Raw genomic sequence first — 24,509 nt, 5'->3', positions numbered from 1 at the left:
GTTAGTCTATAAGGTGCCACAGGACTCTGTTGCTTTTTCCAGATCCAGACTGACAGGGCTCCCCTCTGATACTTGATTAGAGAAGCAGCAGATTGAGGTTTGGGGGTGGGCTGGCGGCGGGGGTATGTGAGGCGGGCTAGGGAGAGGGCGGGGTCAGCAGGGACAGGGGCTCTGTCTCCCCCTCCCTCCCGCACTGTGCGCCGCGCCGCCCGCCCGCTCCGGGAAGCCAATGGGAGCGGGGGATGTTAGCGGTCGGGGTGGGGCCGCGTTGCTACAGCAGCGGCAGCCGGAGCCGGAACGCGCCATGGAGGAGCTGGAAGGTGAAGGGTGGGGCGCGGGCGGGGATCAGAGACCGCAGCGGGCCCCTACCCCGGGCCGGGCCTTTGTGTGTGTCCGGGGGTCTGGAGCGGAGGGACCGGGGTTCCTGGGGGAGGGGAACATGAGACCTCAGCTCCGCCTTGGGCACCGCCCCCCCCCGCCCCCTGTAGGGAGCCGCGGGGTCGGGATGAGGGGCCTGGCACCCCGGGCTGGCTGGGCTCCCTGTCAGCCCCCTCCTCGCTCCAGGGCAGCAGAGCCCGCGGGCCGAGCTGCTGCCAACCCCTGCGAGGTGCCGGGCAGCGCAGGGCGCGCTCTGCCCGCAGCGGGGCTGTCCGCGCCCAGGGACACAAACCGCAGAACAGCCTGGTTTCCTGCCACTGAGGGCGACTGAACATGCGCCGGGGGGGGGCGTCCCCCCCCGTGAGTGGGGTTTGGCAGCCAGGCTGCGAGTGCTCTTCTCGGTAGCCAGGTCCCCCCTGCTGTTTCCCCCCTCCCGGCGCCCCTGTCGAGCCAGTGCTGGCTTCACAACTGAGCGCTCAGTGTTTGACTCTTGTGTTTAACGTACAAAAGCGAGCACGCCCCTGATTATCGCTGCAGCCTTTCAAGTTCCCAGCATCAGGCTCCACCTTGCTGATGTGCTGCAGCTGGCTGATGGGGATGACTACAGCATTGTTTTGGGTGGTGCAGGCATCCTTGTCTGTCTGCTTTTTTTAACCAGAGGATTGGGCTTGATAGTATTACAAGTTTTAAACACTTGCTTTGGGATTGCTACAGTGGCGAAGTATTACAGCTATTGTAAATGGTTGATTATGCACTGGTCTATGCTACAAACGTATGTTGATATAACTATGTCCACTTTCCTGAGCGACGTAGTTAGACTGAACTAATCCCCCAGTGTAGACAGCGCTAGCCCTGTAGTTACTGCCTCTTGGGAAAGCAAAGTACCTACACCAATACATAGTGATCAATGGCTCCATGTCTAGTTCGCAGCCGTTATCAAGCGGAGTGCTCCAAGAGTCGGTCCTGGGGCCAGTTTTGTTCAATATCTTCATTAATTATCTGGAAGATGGCATGGATTGCACCCTCAGCAAGTTTGCAGATGACACTAAACTGGGAGGAGTGGCAGATACACTGGAGGGTAGGGATAGGATACAGAGGGACCTAGACAAATTAGAGGATTGGGCCAAAAGAAATCTGATCAGGTTCAAGAAGGACAAGTGCAGAGTCCTGCACTTAGGACGGAAGAATCCCATTCACTGTTACAAACTAGGGACCGAATGGCTAGGCAGCAGTTCTTCAGAAAAGGACCTAGGGATTACAGTGGACGAGAAGCTGGATATGCGTCGTCAATGTGCCCTTGTTGCCAAGAAGGTGAACAGCAATTTGGGCTGTATAAGTAGGAGCATTGCCAGCAGATTGAGGGACATGATCATCCCCTCTATTTGGCATTGGTGAGGCCTCATCTGGAGCACTGTGTCCAGTTTTGGGCCCCACACTACAAGAAGGATATGGAAAAATTGGAAAGAGTCCGGCGGAGGGCAACAAAAATGATTAGGGAGCTGGAGCACATGATTTATGAGCAGAGGCTGAGGGAACTAGGCTTGTTTAGTCTGCAGAAGAGAAGAATGAGGGGGGATTTGATAGCTGCTTTCAACTATCTGAAAGGGAGTTCCAAAGAGGATAGATCTAGACTGTTCTCAGTGGTAGCAGATGACAGAACAAGGAGTAATGGTCTCAAGTTGCAGTGGGGGAGGTTTAAATTGGATATTAGGAAACACTATTTCACTCAGAGGGTGGTGAAGCACTGGAATGGGTTACCTAGGGAGGTGGTGGAATCTCCATCCTTAAGAGGTTTTTAAGGTCAGGCTTGACAAAGCCCTGGCTGGGATGATTTAGTTGGGGATTGGTCCTGCTTTGAGCAGGGGTCTGGACTAGATGACCCCCTGAGGTCCCTTCCAACCCTGATATTGTATGATTCAATAGAAAAAGTTTGTACATAGTATTTCCACTAAGCATTACAGTGCTGTAGCAGCATTGTAAGTGTAGACAAGCCCAAGCCTTGTGGAATATTTGCACCTTTTTATCTCCTACGGTTAGATTAATGCAAATAATATTTTGGTGGGGTTGTAGCTTTTCACAGATAACAGAGGTAAGAAGATACTCTTGCATTAGTGAAGTTATCTGACATCTGTAAACGTTTATAACTTTTAATGTTGCTAAAAATAACATGAACAGAACTGTAAAAGCAGCAAAGAGTCTTGTGGCACCTTATAGACTAACAGACGTTTGGAGCATGAGCTTTCGTGGGTGAATACCCACTTCGTCGGATGTCTGTTAGTCTATAAGGTGCCACAAGACTCTTTGCTGCTTTTACAGATCCAGACTAACACGGCTACCCCTCTGATACATGAACAGAACTGTTTTGTGTAAATATCTGTAAATGATCATTTAAAAAAGCATTCATACTCTGTTTGTCGTAACCAATTGAGTATTTAAGATAAGAATGATATGGGCAATCTAGCCTCCTCTTCTTTTTGCTTCTACTTCAAAGAACTAAAGCAATTAAAATAATTTTTACTGTATAGCAATTTTTATCTTTATAGCTAGGCTAGGCAAGTCAGTCAATTGATTTCCTATTTACTTGATCATGGTCAAATATTGTGAAATTTTCCAACAAGACTTAGGCAGTGGCCTACCTTTTTGATTCCATCATGATGCCATTCTTTCATTTTTAGAACTTTATTTCATTGTGCTTCACATTTTTCTGTGTTAAAATAACTCAGGCCTGGTCTACACCTAAAACTTAGGTTTACGTAGCTTTGTCATGCATGGGTGTGAAAAATTCACACCTCTGACAGACGTAGTTAATCCAGCCTAAGGCCTGGTGAAGACTCTGCTGTGTCGAAGGAATAATGGTTCTATTGACCTTGCTTCTCAGGGTGAATTTACTACAGTGATGGGAAAACCCCTTCTGTTGTTGTAGCTAGTCTCTACACTACAGCGGCATAGCTGCAGTACAGCAGTTGGCCACTGTAGTGCTTGTAGTGTAGACACATCCTCAGTTAAGTAACTTATTTTTTTATAAGCAGGCAGAAGTATATATCTAAAGCCTATTGGAGACCATATAGTTTTACTCTTGTTTGTTACTCTTCTAATAAATTAGTGCTTTAAAATATTTAACCATTTTTAACATTATTTGACTGGTTAGTTGATTTGATTATTTTTGGACCAAATGCCCCACCCTATATATACGCTTGGCAGAACTTCATTTTTTAAAAAAATATTGATGGATATCTATTTGTTTTAAAGCATTTTTTCCTATTTTTAACAATAAATTTTCACATTTGCAAGAAATTATGGGGTGGAGTGAGAATAATTGTTTAATGAGAGTACATGTTGAGATTCAAAAAGTTAGTTTTATAATTGTTAAAACACAAATTGTCAGCATCAGATGTCAAAATATGCAGTGTAAACTCTAAGTTATCAAACAGCACTTTTCTTTCATTGCCTATCTGAAATTGCTATTATTACTGATGAAAATATATTTCATCAATTTGTGTGTGTACAGAGGAATTGACGTTTACTGACATTTACTGATTAAAAATCTAATCCTTCCGAGGCTACCAGTGTAGCATTTACAAACATCATGAGCGAGATTCTGGTCTCCTTATACAAGCAGCCCTACTGACTTTATTGGGATTACTTGCATAAATACAGAGAGCAGGATTTGTCATAGAATCATAGGACTGGAAAGGACCTCGAGAGATGTTCTAGTCTAGTCCCCTGCACTCAAGGCAGGACTAAATATTATCTAGACAAGCCTTGTCAGGTGTTTGGAGATTTTAAAGAGCAGATTAGACAATGACAGAGATTCCACAACCTCCCTAGGCAATTTATTCCAGTGCTTAACCGCTCTGATAGGAATTTTTTCCTGAAGTCCAACCTAAACTGCCCTTGCTTCAGTTTAAGCCCATTGCTTCTTGTCCCATCCTCAGATGTTAAGGAGAACATTTTTTCTCCCTCCTCCTTGTAACAACCTTTTATGTACTTGAAAACTGTTATGACCCCCCCTCCAATGTTCTCTTCTCCAGACTAAACAAACCCAGTTTTTCAATCTTCCCTCATAAGTCATGTTTTCTAGATCTTTAATCATTTTTGTTGCTCTTCTCTAGACTGTTTCCAATTTGTCCATATCTTTCCTGAAATATGGCACCCAGAAATGGACACAATACGCCAGCTGAGGGCGAATCAGCGCAGTGTAGAGTGGAAGAATTACTTCTTGTGTCTTGCTTACGACACTCCTGCTAATACATCCTAGAATAATGTTTGCATTTTTTCAACAGTTTTACACTGTTGACTCATATTTAGCTTGTGATCCACTATGACCCCCAGATTCCTTTCCACAGTACTCCTTTCTGGGCAGTCATTTCCCATTTTGTATGTGTGCAACTGATTGTTCCTTCCTACGTGGAGTACTTTGCATTTTTCCTTATTGAATTCATCCTATTTACTTTAGACCATTTCTCCAGTTTGTCCATATCGTTTTGAATTTTAATCCTATCCTCCAAAGCACTTGCAACCCCTCCACAAACTTTCAGTGTACTCTCTATGCCATTAACTAAATCACTGATGAAGATATTGAACAGAACCAGACTCAGAATTGATCTCTGCAGGACCCTACTCGATATGCCCTTCCAGCTTGACTGAACCACTGATAACTACTCTCTGGGAATGGTTTTCCAACGAGTTCCAACCAGTTATGCACCCAATTTAAAATAGCTCCATTTAAGTTGTATTTCCCTTACTTGTTTATGAGAAGGTCATATGAGACAGTATAAAAAGCCTTTAGTAAAGTCAAAATATATCACATCTACTGCTTCCCCCATATCCACAAAATTCTTACTCTGCCAAAGAAAGCTATTAGGTTGGTTTGACATGATTTGTTATTGACAAATCCATGCTGAGTGTTACTTATAACCTTATTGTCTTCTCGGTATTTGCAAATTGATTGCTTAACTATTTGCTTCATTATCTTTCCTGGTACCGAAGTTCATTAATACCCTTGAAAGATTATGTCTCTTGTGTTCACTCTTAAAGTATTGCTGCAATTCTTAAATATGATCCTGGTGTTTAAAAAATCAGTAAAACCAAAAGATGGTGTCTTATGCTTTATCAAAGGACGGCCTTTTGGGCACTAAAAACTCATTAATAAGGCTAAGATTTTGTCATGGATATTTTTAGTAAAAATCACGGACTGGTCATGGGTAATAAAGAAAAATTCACAGAAGCCTGTGACCTGTCCCTGACTTTTACTAAAAATATCCATGACAAAATGGGGAGCTGCTGAGGGGGGCCCTGGCTGAAGCTCCAGAGGCCTCCATCACCTGTGGGGGTCTCAGAGCTCCAGGGTTCCCCTCCCCCCATGGTGTTGGGAGCTGCAAAGGCTAGCCAGGAGCTGTGGGGTCCCCCACCATGTGGCTTAGAGCCTCCCAGTGCCTGCAGCGGCCGAGAACTCCAGGGGTCCCCCCTGCCACCCGCAGCGGCTGAGAACTGTGGGGTTCCCCCCTATGGCAGCTGGGAGCTCAGTGGCCAGGAGTTCCTGGCAGCTGTGGGGGGCCACTGCCATTTGGGAGGGGGAGCTCTAGGGTCACCCCTGGGAGTTCCAGGGTCACCCCTGCTGCTCGCAGCGGTGGGCAGCTTCGGTATGCCACGTGCAGCAACGGGGACCTGTGGGGGGCCCCCAACTCCCATGGCAGCCGGGGTAGAGGGAGTCCCCCGCTATCCACAGCAGAGAGTTGAGGGGTACTCCTGCCAGGAGCTTGGGGGGGGGGATCCTACAGCTCCCAGCCACCTGCCAGCTGATGTCGCGGAGGTTTTTGTAGGTCATGATTCCGTGACTTCTGCGACCTCCGTGACGAAATCGTAGCCTTACTCATTAAACCTTTCTCACAAATACTTCTATGGCCAGATTCTGTCTTTACTTACACTTGTGGCAAATTTGCACCTTCCTAATTTGTGAGCCAGTTGGGGGTTTTATACAGTGTTAATCATGGCAGAACATTGCCTACTGTCTCTCCATCCAAACTAGTTTGGGGTTCACCTGAAACAAAAATGTTTCGAATTTTTCAGTGACTTGGAAAAAAAATAATTTAGTCTGAATAAAATATTTCATTTTAGAGTTTTTTAATTTGTGTCTTAGATGCAGTTGAACCAAATTTCAAAATGAAATGTTTTAGTAAAAACTTTGTTTAATAACAACAATCAAAATATTTTATTTAGAAAATATCAAAACAAGAGTTCTGATTATTTATTTATTTGCAGATTTTTATTTTTTTTTCCCAACTGAAAACATTTGGCAAATTTGGGAAATGTTTCAGTTGACTCAAAACTGCATTTTTCAGTGGAAAAAGTGTTGGCTGAAAAATTTCACCAGTTCTATCCTGACTAGTTGAGTCACGAGTTGATTCAAGGCTATCCACATTCCATGTATTGGAAATCAATTTTGGGAGTTAAAGGTGTAACATATCCCATATTTACAAAGCAGGCCTTTTCCTCAACCCCGATACCTTGTTTTCTGAAAAATAAAATATTGCTCTTGTGACATGAAGCTTATTTTCTTTATGATCACTCCAGATTGATATGAGCACACCAAAAGGTAGCTTAGATATTTTAAAAAAATTGAGTTGGGACCATGTAAACTTTCTTATCCCAAATAATTTTAAAGACAAATTTCCTCAGAACTGTGAAGAATAAATTCAATGACTTCTTGACTTGTCACTATAGTGCATTTCTCTTAAGTGAATCAGTCCAGTAAGAAGCAAATACTTTCTTTGTTTTTTCTGTTTCAAAACATGTACTAAAATGGCTTGTATTTGTGTTCCAGCAGTTGCAGGGTAAACATAGGTAAGCAAAGCTTTTATTTACTTGAAAAGACAGTGCCAGATTAAGCTGTACCTCTTTGGGGTGTGATGACATTGGATCTCACAATTTAAGGATCAGGTCTAGTCAACATTTGTATGGAGGGTAGTCTCCAAGGAAAATTGTGGGACAGAAAGTACTGATATTTCATTAGGTAGCATTTTCCCTTTTAAGACATTACTGAACTAGTGACGCAATATACTGGTGTTGGAGGTGCCATCTTGGATTAAATGTAAACTTCTGGTAAAAATTCTGGCATAGTTCCCCCATCCTTGTAACTTGCTGCTTCTAACAGGCATCTAAAGCTTAATATTGTAACCTGTAAGATGCACCTGTTTAAACTAGCTTTTAATCAATCAATGAGCAGGGATTTTCTGATAAAGAGTGCAGGGGGCTGATTGGGTAAGTTGGAGAGTATTTTAGAATATGTGACTATATTGATTGAATCTTAGAGCAATGTTCGTAACATTCAAAGGGCTTATCATATTTCTTGTATTGTGATTATACCCCTTAAGACATGTATCTAGTGAAACAGCAAAATAAATCTTCTCTATGTGACTTCTAATTTCCTTGGAATTCACTTCTGGCTTTCTTTTGAAATGACATCTAGTTCTGTTTTTGCTTTACTACTTTCTGAGCTGGTTCTGAAGAACAGTCTTGGAGCTTAGACTGGCTGTAGGAGGATTAGGGCTCAAATATATTAATTAAAGTGACAAAAGCTGACATAATTTTTTAAAAGCTAATCTAAAACTTCCTAGCTTTTGTTAGTTATTGTGGAATCTGTTTGCTGATTAGCTGTCGTCTTGAGAACAAATTTGGTTTTGTTAGCTTATTGTTAATTTTTTTAAAAGTTACTTTTTGAAGACAGTGTAAGACCTGACTTTTAGAGGTGCTGACTAAGGACCGTCAGCTCCCGTTAACTTCAGTTGGAGGAGTTTACGCTCAGCACTTCTTAAAAGTAGGTCCAAACTTCTTCACAGTCAGAGATGGGAGTAGTGTTTGGCAGAATCCCTATATCAGGTAGGGAGCAGAAAGATTTTTATAATGGACTTCATAGAATGTTTTATGAATGCTGACATACTTGCATTTCAAGAATTCTTTTGCCACCTTGAAGGGGTGCTATCAACTTTAAACTCATGTTTTAAACCTCATTAGATTTCAAGTATTTTCAAATATGACACTGGCCCCTGAATCCTCTTCCAATTTTTATGGTTTTACAATCACATTTTTGTTTTTTAAATCTTTCCCTCTTTCTGTTGCTGCATGGAAGACCCACAAAAACATGAGAGGCTGTATGTACAAGAGAAACAACTTAACTGACAAAATGCTGTCAAATGCACAAAGTTTTTAAAACATAGACAATTTTTATTTAGTCTCTGGTTCATAATAATTGTTTGTAGTAATAGTAGGTAAAATATTTTCAGATAGAAGTGTGTGTTTTGTTTGTTCAGATAGAAGGGAGTGTGCTCGTGGGCATCAGCCTGTCTTGCTTCCCCAGTGCATGGAATGTCTGACAATTGATGTGCTGATTTGTGGATATAATTATTTTAAAAGTATATGGGGTCAACGTAAAGGTTTTGCACTAAAATGTGAAATATATGAAGCTGAGGTACATACTGCTTTTTGGTATCTGTTCGAGATGGAAAGGAAAGCCTTATGGCAGTGGTTCCCAAACTTGTTTCGCCACTTGTGCAGGGAAAGCCCCTTGCGGGCCGGGCCGGTTTGTTTATCTTTCACGTCCGCAGGTTCGGCTGTTCACGACTCTCAGTGGCCGCGGTTCGCTGCTCCAGGCCAATGGGAGCTGCTGGAAGCAGCACAGGCCGAGGGACGTGCAGGCTGAGGGACGTACTGGCCGCTGCGTCCAGCAGCTCCCATTAGCCTGGAGCAGCGAACCGCAGCCACTGGGAGCAGCAATCTGCCGAACTTGCGGACGCGGCAGGTAAACAAACCGGCTCGGCCCGTCGGGCTTTCCCTGCACAAGTGGCGGAACAAGTTTGGGAATCACTGCCTTATGGTGTATTGTAGCGCTTTATCAATTGCATTGGCAATATGAAGATGGAAAGGAATGCGTAAGTCTTTCCTCTTCTTAATTTCATTCTCTTCAATTTTGGGTGGATAAAGTATGTCCTACTACTAACATTTTGTTTGCAAACTGCATTTTAAATAAAAAAAAACTGGCCCCTAACTAGAAGTATGTGAAAGGATGGGTATTGAGAAGAGAGAACTTATTATTGTGTTTGAAATGTGCTGGGTCTTTGAGCATTTAAGCATCTAACTTCTGAGGCAATCTAGTGAATAGTTTATGAAAACTGTAATGATGGCCTTGATTAAATGAAGTATACACTTACAATTTCCAGCAGCAGCTTAATTGTAACTGACAAACACACTTTAAGGAGGTGTCCAGTGTTGTTAGTTACAGCATACAAAGGATTTTATAAACACACCTTCTCCCTTTGACTTGATCATATTCTACAAATATGAGCATAGATAGCATATGTCTATGCAACATTCAAATGGAGAATTTGCAAAACTGGCAACCCAGATTATTAGGCCCTACCAAATTCACAGTCTATTTTGGTCAATTTCACGGTCATAGGATTTTAAAAAGCATAAATTTCATGACTTCAGCTTTTAAATGTGAAATTTGATTGTGTTGTAATTTTAGGGGTCCTGACCCAAAAAGGAGTTGTAGGGGAGGTTGCGGTACTGCTACCCTTCCTTCTGCACTGCTGTTGGCAGCAGCGCTGCCTTCAGCGATGTGCAGCTGGAGAGCGGTGTCTGCTAGCAGGGAGCCCAGCTCTGAAGGCAGAGTCGCTGCCAGCAGCAACGCAGAAGTAAGGATGGCATGGTATGGTATCGCCACCCTTACTTCTGTGCTGCTGCTGGTGGGGTGCTGCCTTCAGAGCTGGGCACCCAGCCAACAGCCATCACTCTCCGGCCACCCATCTCTGAAGGCAGCGCAAAAGTAAGGGTAGTAATACTGTGACTCCCCTAAAATAACCTTGTGACCTCCCCCTCCCCGCAACTCCCTTTTGGGTCAGGAACCCCAATTTGAGAATGCTGGTCTCCCCTGTGAAATCTGTGTAATATTGGTAAAAGCACACAAAATAACAGATTTTACAGGGGAAGACCAGATTTCACAGTCCATGATGTGTTTTTCATGGGTATGAATTTGGTAGGGCCCTATTTATTAGCCACCTTTAGTATCATTTTCTCATTTTCCTGTTTGTCCTATTGTGTTCTCTCCCTTGATTCATCCCTCATTTTAGTTTTCTTAATCTTTTAAACATGTTTAAATATGCCTTCCCAAGAAGTGTTTCCCAGATGGCATATTTTACATGTGGTCACATTGTCATTTTTGTATGACCATTGCTTGTGCTATTTGTCAGTCTCTGCTTCTGTTAAATAATATAGTAAAAATATAAATAAAAATGACATCCCAGACAACACTGATCAGTGGAAATATAATGGAAATGGGCGCTCAAGGGACTGTAGTCTGAATCAATATCAGAAGATCACAAGATCTTTCCAAGGCAAAACAATCTGAAGTGTATAAGCACTGAGATTCCCCCCCACACACACACACACAATTCAAGTGGATGGAATACCAATAATAGCAGGGAAAAATGCAAATGTTTTGGAAAAATTATGTGAGGAAGCAGTGAAATTTGAAATTGTATGGGAACACTTTTGTCAGCCCTTGCATAAATGTTTGTGAATTTTTAGAGATAATCTGATGCATCTATATCATATAAAAGGAAACTTTTATACTAGAGAGTTTCTGCAAGTTTGAATGGAGTTTTGGTTGCCACAAGTGACCAAGATTTTTTATGTCAGCACAGCAGATAAATTTTGAAGGACAACATATGGCATTTTACAGGAATGTCAAACTGCTACTAATAAATATAGTACATGCATTTTTTTCAGTTTATACAACAATTTTTATCTAGGTTTGTGCACACAACTTTTAAAAAGAGAAAACTTATAATACAATTTCAATTAAAAATTAGGGCTGTCAAGCAATTAAAAAAATTAATCATGTGATTAATTGCGCTGTTATTAATAGAATACCATTTATTTAAATATTTTTGGATGTGTTCTACTTTTTCAAATATATTGATTTCAATTGCAACACAGAATACAAAATGTAAAATGCTCATTTATTTTTTATTACAAATATTTGCACTGTAAAAAAACAAAAGAAATAGAATTTTTCAATTCACCTAATACAAGTACTGTAGTGCAATCTCTTTATCGTGAAAGTTGAACTTACAAATGCAGAATTATTTAAATAGAATAACTGCATTCAAAAATAAAACAATGTAGAACTTTAGAGCCTATAAGTCCACTCAGTCCTACTTCAGCCAATCACTCAGACAAACAAGTTTGCAGGAGATAATCCTGCCCGCTTCTTGTTTACAATGGCACCCGAAAGTGACAACATGCGTTCGCATGGCACTGTTGTAGCTGGCGTCGCAAGATATTTGTGCTAGATATGCTAAAGATTCATACGTCCGTTCATGCTTCAGCCTCCATTCCAGAGGACATGCATCCATGCTGATGACGGGTTCTGCTCAATAACGATCCAAAGAAGAGCGGACCGATGCATACTCTTTTTTTCATCATCTGAGTCAGATAGCACTAGCAGAAGGTTGATTTTATTTTTTTGTTGGTTTGGGTTCTGTAGTTTCTGCAGCAGAGTGTTGCTCTTTTAAGACTTCTGAAAACATGCTCTACCTCATCCCTCTCAGATTTTGGAAAGCACTTCAGATTCTTAAACTTTGGGTCCAGTGCTTTAGAAATCTTTAGAAATCTCACATTTGGTACCTTCTTTGCCTTTTGTCAAATCTGCTGTGAAAGTGTTCTTAAAATGAACAACATATGCCGGGTCATCATCCGAGACTGCTATAACATGAAATATATGGCAGAATGCGGGTAAAACAGAGCAGGAGACATACTATCCTCCCCCAAGGAGTTCAGTCAGAAATTTAATTAACGCGTTATTTTTTTAACGTGTGTCATCGGCATGGAAGCATGTCCTTTGGAATGGTGGCCAAAGCATGAAGGGGCATATGAATGTTTAGTATATCTGGCATGTAAATACCTTGCAATGCCGGCTACAAAAGTGCCATGCAAATCCCTGCTCTTACTTTCTGGCGACATTGTAAATAAGAAGATGGCAGCATTATCTCCCGTAAATGTAAACAAACTTGTTTGTCTTAGCAATTGCTGAACAAGAAGTAGGACTGAGTGGACTTGTAGGCTCTGAAGTTTTACATTGTTTTGTTTTTGAGTGCAGTTATGTAACACAAATGTAGATTTTTTTTGTTTCACTTTCACAACAAAGATTGCACTACAGTACTTGTATGAGGTGAACTGAAAAACACTTTTTGTTTCATTTTTACAGTGCAAATATTGTAATAAAAATATACACTTTGATTTCAGTTACAAGATGGAATACTATATATATGAAAATGTAGAAAAACATCCAAAATATTTAATAAATTTCAATTGTTCTATTGTTTAACAGTGTGATTAAAATTGTGATTAATTGCTATTAATATTTTTACTTAATCGCATGAGTTAACTGCGATAAATCGACAGCCCTAATAAAAATGTAGTGACACCAAAGACACTCCCCACAAATGTCAGATCCAACCACTGGAGGTGAACCATATTCTAGAAGCAAGCATTTCTGGTTATTGCTGCGGTAATTGGAGGCAGCTGAAAATTTGGGAAGCATTCTCCAGACACAACTGACAGAAGATCTCCTGGAACATGAACTTTTTATTAACCAATGGTGATATAGCTGCTCTAAAACTATTTCTGATTTCTTTTACCCAGACAGACAACGTCTTATCTAGATAGAGCTCAGCCAGCTTGTTCTTCTTCAGGACTCAATCTCTGCCAGATACTGGGAAAACCAGGTGACTGTGCAATCCGGGTTCAGTGAAATGGAGATTTAGAGCTGTGTGGCATAAGCATAGTGATACCACTTCAACGCAAATCATCTTGCTATTTCTCTCCAGTGTCCTTCCATACTTCTTGAACAAAACGGGTCAGGATGGAACACTGTAATTCTCTACATGAGATTACTACAGGTAGATAATTTGTACTCTGTCCTCTGGAGGGAAGTATATCAAGTCACTTAACTCTGACTCCATTTCCTGCCACACATTGCAGACTTGTTAACAGTTCATGATCCGAAGTATCAAAGGAAGCTGTTTGCAGGTTTTAAAAAAAAAAGATCTAAGATGCTGGATCTTTATTCAACCCCTGGAGATTAACCAAGGAGACTGTTATAGTCTCCATACCATTCCCAGGCCTCAAACTAATCTGAAAGGAAATCTGAATACTCTGGTATTGCCAGAATTGCCTTGCTATACTCTCACTGATCCTTTTTTTTTTTTTTTTAAATAGTTTGCATAAGGAGCTGGTTTCTCGAGCAGGATTGTTCATTTGAGAGATTCTGCTACCCTCTCATCCTCATGCAAGGGACTGGTAATATTCAGCAATAATGAACACAGTGTCTCCCTGCTTGATTTCGTCAATAAGGAAGAACATGAGTCTTCCATCTTTTTATTCTGTGTTTGTATAGTGCCTAGTACAGTGGGATCCTGGCCCATGACTAGGGCTCCTAGGTGCTACAGTAATACAAATAATAAATTATAAATCTTAACTTATGGCAAAAGCTCAGATAAAGGTTCTATATTTGTCCTCCTTTCCAGGTAGAAACTTGATATCTTTCTGAATTTCTGTGTAAACATTTTGCCTCAGGCTATGCTGGGAATAGAGACAATAAAGATGAGATTTTTCACAAGTAAAAGTGCAATATTAATGGAATAATATACTATAATCCATTTGGTGATAAAGAAACATATGCTGTAAGATATTTTAAGTTATACAGAAAAATATAAATAGACATTAACAAATCACCCTAAAAAATAGACACAAATATAAAATTTTAAGGGTAACAATTGAGAAAATGAAATGCAGCAAACTTGCAGAGAGTATAACTAAGAACAGGGAGCACACAAAGGTATTTTGAATTTCTGAAATTGGAGCCAAATAGTCTTAGAAAAGATGGCAGCATATCAACAGTGAAGTCAGTCCTGTTAAGATGCAGGGAATTGAACTAGAAGTTCCACTAGAAAATACCTTCCAACTTAATTTAGTTTGTGATCATCGGTTTTTCATTGATTCTTCTCATTTTTAATTCCAAACACCCCTATGAAAAGTACTCATGGGGGAATTCTGTGCAGAATTCATGTCTCCTGCAGATTTTTCTTTTTTTCCCGCAGAAAATAAATACATTCTGCTGGAGAAGTACTGCAGTTATGCCTTTTGCCCACCAGGGACTGCTGTGGTGCAAGAACAGAGGGTAGCAGCTTCTCACCAGCCATAACAGCCAGTAGGGAGAGATCAGAGGCTGTGTTCCTCACTGCGCGCTGCCCACGGGACCAGGTGAAGAGGCACATATAGTCGGGGGACAGACAGAGCAGGGCACACAGGACTGCTGGGGTAGTCACAGACTGGGTTTTAGAAGGGCTAGTTGGGGGGACAGACTGGAGTGGCGGTGTAGGGCCACATGGGGACGGGGTTGGGAGTGCAGGGCCACATTGGGACAGGGACAGCTATGCCTGACTGAATGGGAGAGGTTAGGGTTTAGTAGCTTCCTAACAATCCCTCCCCCACGGCCTTCCAAAAAACCCTTTTATATGCTTCTCCCACCCGTACCCAACAACCCTTCAGGTTCACTCCCAGGCTTCTTCTCAGCAATTACTTCCCTCTCCCTCAGCTCCTCCATTACCTCTGACTCCCCCAAGCCTTTGCCGTGCTTCTTAGAGGCGCTGGAAATTCATTTCTGTATTGTAGTTTAAATGAATTATTGCTCAAAGTTCTGTATTAGTATGCCTGTTAAGGAATCTGTTTGTGAAAAAACCATTTCCTGAATCTTTTTCATTGTCTGTGTTGTTACAGACATACTTGTTGACAGGTATTTTGAAATAAATTACCAAAATAATAGAAACTGGTGTGATTATATTGTTGTTTTGACAAATAAAATTTGCAGAATTTTAAAATATTGTGTGCAGAATTTTTATTTTTTTGGCACAGAATTCTCTTAGAAGTCGAGAAGATACAGTATCACCAGATAGTATTTTTTTTGGAAGGTAGCACAATTAATGTGGACTGAAATCAGCCTCTGTGTTATATTACAGACCTTACTTGTTTGTTGTGCTCTGTGTTGTCTAGAAAACAAACCCATTGGTAAAGCATGTCAGGTGTCTTGATAGTGCCTCATGCTGCATCATTGAAGTCAGTAGAAGATTTGCCTTGATTTCAATAGAAGCAGGCTTCTAGAGAGTGGTCATGTAGATGAGACACTCCTTTATATTAAGCGGTAGGAGTCTGTGCTAGGGATCTGAAGTAAGGGGAATTGATTTAAATTACCAATTTTAATCACTATTTAAATCATTTTTAATTTTGTTTTGCATTTGCACTTTTTAGTTATGGGGTAACCACTGAAACACATTGATTTGCAACTAAATACAGCCTTTACACTAAACTTGGTACTACTACTTGCTATCCAGGAGGTTACACTATATCAATACACATTTATTTAAGCAGTTACATTGCTTAACATACATTTATTCAGATTCTTAATTTTTATGTTTGTATTATGTTAGAAAATGGTGAATGATGCATTTCTTTCTTAGATTATTTTTTTACTTGTGATTTGTGTCAACGTATATTTGGATGAAATTTGGAATTCAATTAAAAATGTACAAAACCATAACCTTTTAAATCAGTTAAATAAAACTATTTTAAATGTGCTGGATGGGGCGGGAGGGGGAGTTTATCAAACCATGTGTGGTGCTAGGGAAGTCCTAAAATCAAACTTATCATAGGTGTTCACTAGCTATGTGTTTCTCATTTTCAAGTGCCTGATTTGAGACCTGGGGCCTAATCTGCAGAAGTTCTTAACACTCACAGCAGCAATGGAGGTCAATGGGAGTTATGCTTTGAACATAGAAAGTGCTACAGAATGCTAAGTACTCTGAAAAATCAGAGCGTAGGCATCTCTAATTGGGCACCCAAAACGTGGACATTTTCAAACTTTAATCTTAATTTCCTTGACCATAAAACCATGTTTATTACACCCAGTTGCATTTACACAGATTCTACAATGCAGCTTTTATAACGTCTATGATACTTTAACTTTCTGTACTATTTTCTTTTATGCTATATTTTGAAAAGTGTTTATAAGCATTGGTTATTTTGATTTGTATAAAATATTTAATAGACATCTTTAGCTTCAAGTTGTAAATATATTGTAAATGGCAGGTTATAAATCTGAGGTCCATTTTGGCCAAAAGGCAAACAAAACAACAAGAGGCCTTATCGAAAACAGGACACATCTCTTGTATATGACACCAGTTATCAAGATGAGCTTTGCCTTTTGGAAGAGACAGAAAAGCTTAAGATATTTGTTTTAGAAAGAGTCCTTACTTTAACAGAATGTAAGAAGAATGTTCTTTTTATGAGCAAAGAGGACTGTGAGGGCTGTTTATTTAGCTTGTAAGCTCCTTGGAGCAGGGACTGTCTACTTGCAGAGTTTTTCTATATATGTCTTAAGGTTAAGCTGTGCATTGTCTCCCTGGAACTTTCCCTAGAGACCCTTCTTCCCAGCAGGTTTCCCCACTGCCTTGCCTTCCCTCCCCAGGGACTCTGACAGCTTCTCTCAGGGGACCTCTCTGCTTCTTGTAGGCCTCCGGGTTCTCTCAGAGTGTCAAACTTCCTATTCCTGAACAAGTACATAGAGAAAAGCTACCCAGAGACCAATTACAAGTTCATCTTATTGAAGCTAATACCATAAATCTGGCACATTCTGGAATCCAGCCAGAGCATGGGGTCGCTTTAGTGGCAATGACAGATGGTCGGTCATTGGATAGAGGGCAGACACCCATTCATATCCTCCTGGACCTCTCCGCAGCATTCAACATTCCATTAGTACAGAATTCTGCAGTGCATATCCCCAGCAAGCCCATCACACATGTTTTCTGTACTCGCTTCCCCTACAACAGGAGTGGGCAAACTTTTTGACCTGAGGGCCACATCGGGGAATAGAAATTGTACGGCGGGCCATGAATGCTCACAAAATTGGGGTTGAGGTACAGGAGGGGGGTGAGGGCTCTTAGGGGTGCAGACTCTAGGATGGGGCTGGGGATGAGAGATTTGGGGTGCAAGAAGGTGCTCTGGGCTGGGACCAAGGGGTTCGGAGGGCGGGAGAAGGATCAGGACTGGGGCAGGGGTGCAGTTTCCGGCTGAGGGTGTGGGCTCTGGGGTGGAGCTGGGGATGAGAGGTTTGGGGTGCAAGAAGGTGCTCTGGGCGGGGACCAAGGGGTTTGGAGAGCAGAAGGGAGATTAGGGCTGGGGCAGGCTCTGAGTGGCGCTTACCTCAAGTGGCTCCTGGAAGCAGTGGCATGTCCCTTCTATGACTCCTACGCGGAGGCGTGGCCAGGTGGCTCTGCATGCTGCCCCATCTGCAGGCATTGCCTCTGCAACTCCCATTGGAGCCAGGGGTGGCTCTAGGTATTTTGCCACCCCAAGCACGGCAGGCAGGCTGCCTTCGGCGGCTTGCCTGTGGGAGGTCCCCGGTCCTGCGGATTCGGCGGCTTGCCTGCGGGAGGTCTGCCGAAGCTGCAGCACCAGCGGACCCTCCGCATACACGCCGCCGAAGGCAACCTGCCTGCCGCCCTCACGACGACCGGCAGAGCGCCCCCAGCGGCTTGCTGCCTCAGGCATGTGCTTGGCGTGCTGGTGCCTGGAGCCACCCCTGATTGGAGCCCAGAAGGGGCCAATGAAGGGCATAGGAGCTGGAGCGGTGAGGAAATGGCTTAAGTATTGTCAGGTAACTGATTCCGCAATTAATATAAATATTCTGTACTCAAATGGCTTCTTGCATTAGTAACCAGTTATAGCAAAATCATTGGGCTCTATATTGGTACAGAAAACACCTTACCGTTTACATAGCAGTGATATTGGGAAGTTCTTGGGTTAGCTGCTTACATTTAAATGAAAAAAACACTTGCAAATGTATATCTTAAAAGAGATTTATGCTATCTTTAAGCATCTAAGGGGTTACAAGATTTGGACCATTGAGAGAAAATGAGTTAGCAGAAGTAAATGACATCTTCTGTAAAACATTTTTCAGCCATCAATGTTTTTCTTAAAGTTTGAAGGCCTTAGAGTGCTTATAGAAGAAATTATTTTCAATAAGAATTTTGTAGGGGTTTAATTGAGGTTTTTGTCTATGAAGGTGGAGGGGGTGGGCAGAAAGCCCATTTTTATGGCTTAGTTTTATAACTCTGACACAATGTATTATTAGTATAGTAGTGTCTAAGGGTCAACCGAGTATGGGGCTCCAGAGTACTAGGCATGGTACAAACCAGACTAGTAGACAATCCCTGCCTACTAGTAGGGATCCCCTGCCTCATTCATTACACACCTTTTGCTTTCTTCAAGAGATGAAGCAGGGGTCTTTCAGACAAGAGTCTCCTTTACTACAGAACCATGACACATCCATAGTGCAGAGCCATCCTTTGCACCCAATAACACAGGGGTCATATGGAAAAACTAGTATGTATATTTAAAGTCTCCATCATAATGCATAATAAGGGGATGCAATTTAAGATTGCACAGGCAACCTTAATTCTAGCATTTCCTAACCTCTGAATGCTTGACTTTGCAATCTTAATTATGTTCTTTTAACACAGTTATTTTTTGTATAATTTCTTAGATTTGTAAAAAGGCAAATAAAAAAACCCAAACAAATCCCATCACGTGGCTTCGTATTGACACTCACATAGTTCCTCAGTAGGGTGGAACCTTTAAATGTGATGTCTGCCACTTGAGCTAATGGAATAAAAGATAACAATAAATAGTAGAAGCAGCAAAGAATGTGTGTAGTGGCACCTTATAGACTAACAGACGTTTTGGAGCATGAGCTTTCGTGGGTGAATACCCACTTCGTCGGATGCATGAATAAATAGTAGGTGGTCATCCTTTGTGAACTAACACCAGAGAATAATGAGAGTTTTTGTCAGCGAGGAGTACACACACTTGCTGACATCAGAGGAATGGTGAGATCTTGGGTTGCATTCCAGGCTCTGCAGGGGAGTATATTCTAGAGAGCACACTCTTCTGCCTGTTCCCTCACCAAGGTTGATACCTTCTGCTCTGTCTCTTCCAACTTGTCCCTGCCTTGCTCCTGGTCCCTATCCCAGTCTCCACTCCTCAGGCTTCTTATCTCAGTGCCAACCTCCTTGTCCTTCCAGTCCTAGCTACCTGCTCCGGCTTCCTTTCCGAGTATGGTCCCTGCCATTCCCAGCCTCTGCCCAACCAGTCCCAGTGCCCTCTCACCTTGACTGCTTGTCCCCAGTCTGCTTGCCCACTGAGTCCCAATTTCTCACCTCTTGGCTCCTTGTCTGATCTGTCTCTCCCCTCCGACCTAGCCCCCAGCCCCATCTTCCTTTCCCCCCCTCCCACAGGCTCCCTTTCACAGTTTTTCTCTCCAGTCCATTCCAGTCTCACTGTCATACACTCAGGTGTAGGTCGTGAGATCTAGCAGTCAGAGCAGGAGTCTGTCCTAGTGGTCGGAGCACAATCAGAGGGCAGAACTGGAGGCGTGGTCAAGAGACAAGTCAGTGGTTGGAGCCAGGAGTTAGGAATCAGGAGTTCAGAGGTAGGCATGGACTAGGGCTGTGGTGGAGCAAGGGCTTGTAGCCCAAACGAATACTTTGCTAGCTATTATGTCCTACTAAGCCAGCCAGCCGTATCAAATATGTTTCTCTTTCTGAATTAATCCATTTCATATACGACTCTTATATTTTATCAGTTTTAATTCCTATGAAATTAGGATGTGTTGCGGCATATGTGTTTCCTAATAATTATACATAGAATAAGTTTTGCTGAAATGCAAGAAGCCTGCCAACTTGTATCCGGTAAGATCCGCTAAATAGCTAAAAGTATAATCAGTTAAGAGTAAATCAGCATAAAAGCTGGCAACCTTTGGCACAGATAGAAATGGTCCCTAAACTTTGGGGAACCAAAGGGAGGAACTACACACAACACTGAACAGATTTATCCGGCGTTTGCAACCGGTTGGTAACCGCAGGGTATACCACAAACCTGGAAGTTTCCAAGAAAGCCTAGGTTGGCAGTTTTTGGAGTAAAACAATCCTTATTAATATGTAGAAAGTAAGTGTCATAATCCACTAACCTATAGGATAAGGGTACCCATACATTTCGGAAATAAGATTTGGGTATAGTAGGTTGGGCCTGAATTACATAGCGTCAGGATCCTATAACACACCATGTAAGGATATCTTAGGAAGCTTTCTTTTCTTCTCCTATATTCTATAGACTTTTTTATCCACCTATCATTCTGTCTTCTATCACGCTATCAGCTCAGCTTGTGCAGTATAGTATAACTACTGAACATTCCTAACTATTGGGGAAGCGAGAACCATCAGGTTATTGGGTATACCAGGAGTAAGGCTGGTCCTTCACCTCCTATTACCAGGTCCTCAAGGAAGGGTATGAGTATGTTAGTTAAGGTACTTACAATAGAAATGTTACCACCAGGAGTGTTGGAATTCTTTTACTGTTTTGCAGTCATAAGTTTCATAGCATTTATTATTCTTTTATTAATCTCAATAAAGTTTTTATCAATTTGATATTGTCCTCAGTGTACACGTTCTTGCCAAGCACCCTGAGAGTCCTCTCCTGCTATAGAACTCTCTGAGTTCTTGGACCCTGTAGTCTGAATTGGACAAGAACGTATAAATCTTCTGGTCAGATGCGATCAGTGGCGAGCCATAACATTTAACCCAAAAAATTCAAGTCAACAGACTGGACAGGAAGCAGGCCTGGCACACCTGCAGTTGTGGAATGCATTGAGCAGCCACTGTGCTGCTGCTGTTACAGTGCTTAAATGGTGATCTGTTGGCTCTTCTGACCAGTCGTGGAGCACAGTCACTTATTAGTCCCAGTGAGCTCATTGTGTTTCTAGGCAACTAAGCAACTGAGTTCCTGACATTTACTAGCAATTTGTCCCAATATGTTCTTTTCCCTTTAAGTGTTGTTCCATGCCTGGGTGGAGCCAGGCATTGGAACTGAGAGGAGGGAGCCTGTATCTCTTGTGCTCTTAAAGGGTATGTCTACATCACAGTTTAAGACTGGGTGTGAGCCCAGGCTCAAGCCAAAACCCTGTGGTGTCCATAATACATTTGTACTAACCTAGGGCTCGAACCCAGCATCCCAGGACCCTGCAGGGTCTGAGACCCATGTTAAACTGGGACCTAGGGTTTCCTGTATACACTCAGCCATGGCTTTCCTCAGGTCCCAGAGGGCCTGAGGAAGTTCTCTAAATGTGTCCACAGTTCCTGGCAGCAAAGTAGCAGAGCTGCAGGCAGCTAGTGCAGCTGGTTGGAAGTGCCATTAGTGTTTGGTCGAGCTCATTTCCCCCTTCCTGCTCCTTCTGCAGCAGCAACTCCTGCTCCTCCTTGCTGCTGAGTGGCACTTGCACAGAACAAGGAGCAAAGTAGCCAGGTGGGAGGCAGCTCCTGGCTGTTGGGGGTTATCCCTCCCCGGGCAGGGCTGAGCCAAGAACTCAGGTGCTCCTTATGGGTGCATCAATAGCACCGCCGTAATTAGGAAACGGGGGGCAGTAGAGTTTTCCCACAGTGCACCATGTTCCTAGGGCTAGAATGTCAACATGGGGTTGGTGCTAGGCACTCTGGGATACAGTTACTTTGACTTGGGTCTGTGCACTGCAGTGTGAATGCCAGAGCCCTAGGTTTGAGCATAGGTCAGAAAATTCTTATCCTAGGCTTAAAATGCAGCGCAGATGCTCAGGTCCAGATTCCTATGACATAGGTGAGCTGACTTGAGTCCCACTAACCCTAGGCTTACATTGGGTAGACATAGCTGAAGGGACTAACAGCCAGGATACATTGAGGAAGAAGCCATCTGATTTGAATGCAGAGGGGACGAGCCAGACTGGGGAAGAAATTGCCTGGTCTGCTGGGACAAAGTCGGCTGGAGTGTGTTCCATCATTCTCTTGAGGTGGCATATGTGTAATTCTGTCAGCACATAGGAACTGTGAGGAAATGGAGCATGTTCAATGATGGCAAAATTTTAGAGACTTTTCGATACTGAAATGCAAGTTTCTACTGAATAGGTACAAACAAACTTTTTTTCAAAGGCTTATTACTTACAAAATTTGGGTGGATTTTTAGTGTCAACAAAAGACATTCCTGATACAAAAGGCCGCCCTATGCCAAATTGCAAGTATCTGCTTCAAATCATGGGGGCACTAGAACTTTTGGAAGTCAAGGACACCAGATTTTTTTTCAGTTGCAAAGCAATGTACTTTCCTCTAACCTTGTTTTCTGCTGTTTCTGAGCTGTTTTGGCTGAAACTTGAAAAAATCAGCCCCGAGGCAAACACCTGGCATGGAAAACTTCAGCCCTAAAGTTTAGTTTGTCAGAGTTACAACTAAAACAAAGTCTTGTTCTGGAAAATGTTGTGCATCCTTAATGCGGTGCTACCAACCATGCCTATAATACTTCTATGTCAAATTGTTTTATGTACTGTTAGTGTTAAATTTAATACCTTACATCACTATTGGTGAAAGGCATTAAAATATCTTTTATCAAGTTTTTGTTTATTTTGTGGATTTGATAGCATTTATTGCCAGCCAGTTTTCTCTATTTGTGTGGGTCTTTCACATAGCAACAGAGAGATGAAAACATTTTAAAAAATAGGAACATGATTATAGTTCCACAGCAGCTCCGTTCTAAGCCCCACTCCTGGGGAGGGAGCACCACCCAGCCCCACTTTGCCCCCAGTTCTGCTCTGGCCCTGCCACCAGCTGCAGCCCTGGATTCTGATCCTGCTCCCAGCCTCGACTGCAGCCCGGCCTCAGCTCCACTCCCGGCCCCAGCCCCTGACAGCAGCTCCGTTCTCAACCCCACTCCTAACCCCAGAGCCGCCTGCAGCTGCAGACCAAGTCTCGGCTCCCTTACTCCTGTCCACCCTTCCCCCACAGGGATAAGGGGAACATGACCCTGAAAATGTTGAGGCCCACTTAGAACGTCTGGAACTTTCACTGTTAGTTTACAAAATTGCATTTTTGTTTTCTTGGTGATTTTTGGCAGAAGAAATTGCTCTTGGGAAATATTTTTGTTAGCTGGGTGTCTACCAACAGCAGCAGTGAAATGTTAAGAATGCTGTAAGGAAATTCACTACTACTGATTCTGTAGCTCCAATGAGGGCTAATTGGTGTTCATTATGTAGAACGATGTTATCATTTTGGCATGGGCTTGTAGCAATACTTCTAGATTCACTGAGTGTGTCCAACCTAGTCTGTTGTTTTTAATGGTGAATTTGAGCACCAATTTATGGTGAGTAGTTGGCTACTGAAAAGTATTTGTTCTGTTATTGGGAAATGTGGGGAAGAATGAGTGGCTCAGGGGACTGGTAAGGAAAGACAAACTATGACTTATTTACTGATTCTTACTTGTTCCTACTGACTTATGTAGGAAAAAATGCTGGTTTTACTCCTTTTCCTGGGGGAAAGCCACCCTCACATTTGGCACGCTTGATGGCAATTTCAGCAAAGAGGCTAAGGGGTACACTGGAATGTGGAGCCAACTACTTTCTCACAATTTGTTTTTGGTCAGGGTTGAAGCACCTTGGCAGGTGATATGAGGAAATCTGAACTGTGGCTAAACAGAAGACTTCAATATTTTGTGCTGTCAATTAGATTAATTCACTAAATTAAAAATCGAAGGGAAATGAGGCTTGTATTTTCCATATTATTGACTGTCAGATTCTGGGGAATGAAGAAAAACCTATATAAAAATGGCTTAGCTGCCTAGCTCAGTGTGAAAAATGACACAGGCTGATCAAATCGTCTAGACTGCATATGAGTAAGTAATGCACATGTTTAAGTGTTTGCAGGATCAGGCCCTTAGAAAACTGACTAAAATGGTTTGATTCATTTGATCTGAAGACAATTTTCATCTGGTTTGCAACAGTATTTTTTATCAAAATCAAGCCTCCTAGTTACTGTTGCCGTTTTAAGTGTTATCTGATGGGAGACCACGCTACTGCATAGCATTTGCGTGATTGTGCTGAAATGCAATTATATATTGTTTAAATGATGGAAAAGGAAGTTCGATTATGACTTACGTCATTAAATATA

The 24,509-nt window shown here is 42.3% G+C and overlaps 1 protein-coding gene across 1 annotated transcript in view; it reads left to right on the top strand.

Moving 5' to 3' along the window:
- Window positions 1-203: 203 nt before the first annotated feature.
- Window positions 204-24,509, top strand: part of ZC2HC1A (zinc finger C2HC-type containing 1A) — a 58,122-nt gene continuing 33,816 nt past the window's right edge. Inside the window, exon 1 of the mRNA XM_045006743.1 lies at window positions 204-320. Within this exon, the coding sequence (XP_044862678.1) occupies window positions 230-320 (91 nt within the window). The 5' untranslated portion in view covers window positions 204-229. The remainder of the gene's footprint in view (window positions 321-24,509) is intronic.

This window comes from Mauremys mutica, chromosome 2, assembly GCF_020497125.1.
Source record: "Mauremys mutica isolate MM-2020 ecotype Southern chromosome 2, ASM2049712v1, whole genome shotgun sequence".
NCBI lineage: Eukaryota > Metazoa > Chordata > Testudines > Geoemydidae > Mauremys > Mauremys mutica.
The sequence above is the reverse complement of the archived record's forward strand: the minus strand, read 5'-3'. Positions and strand labels throughout refer to the sequence as shown.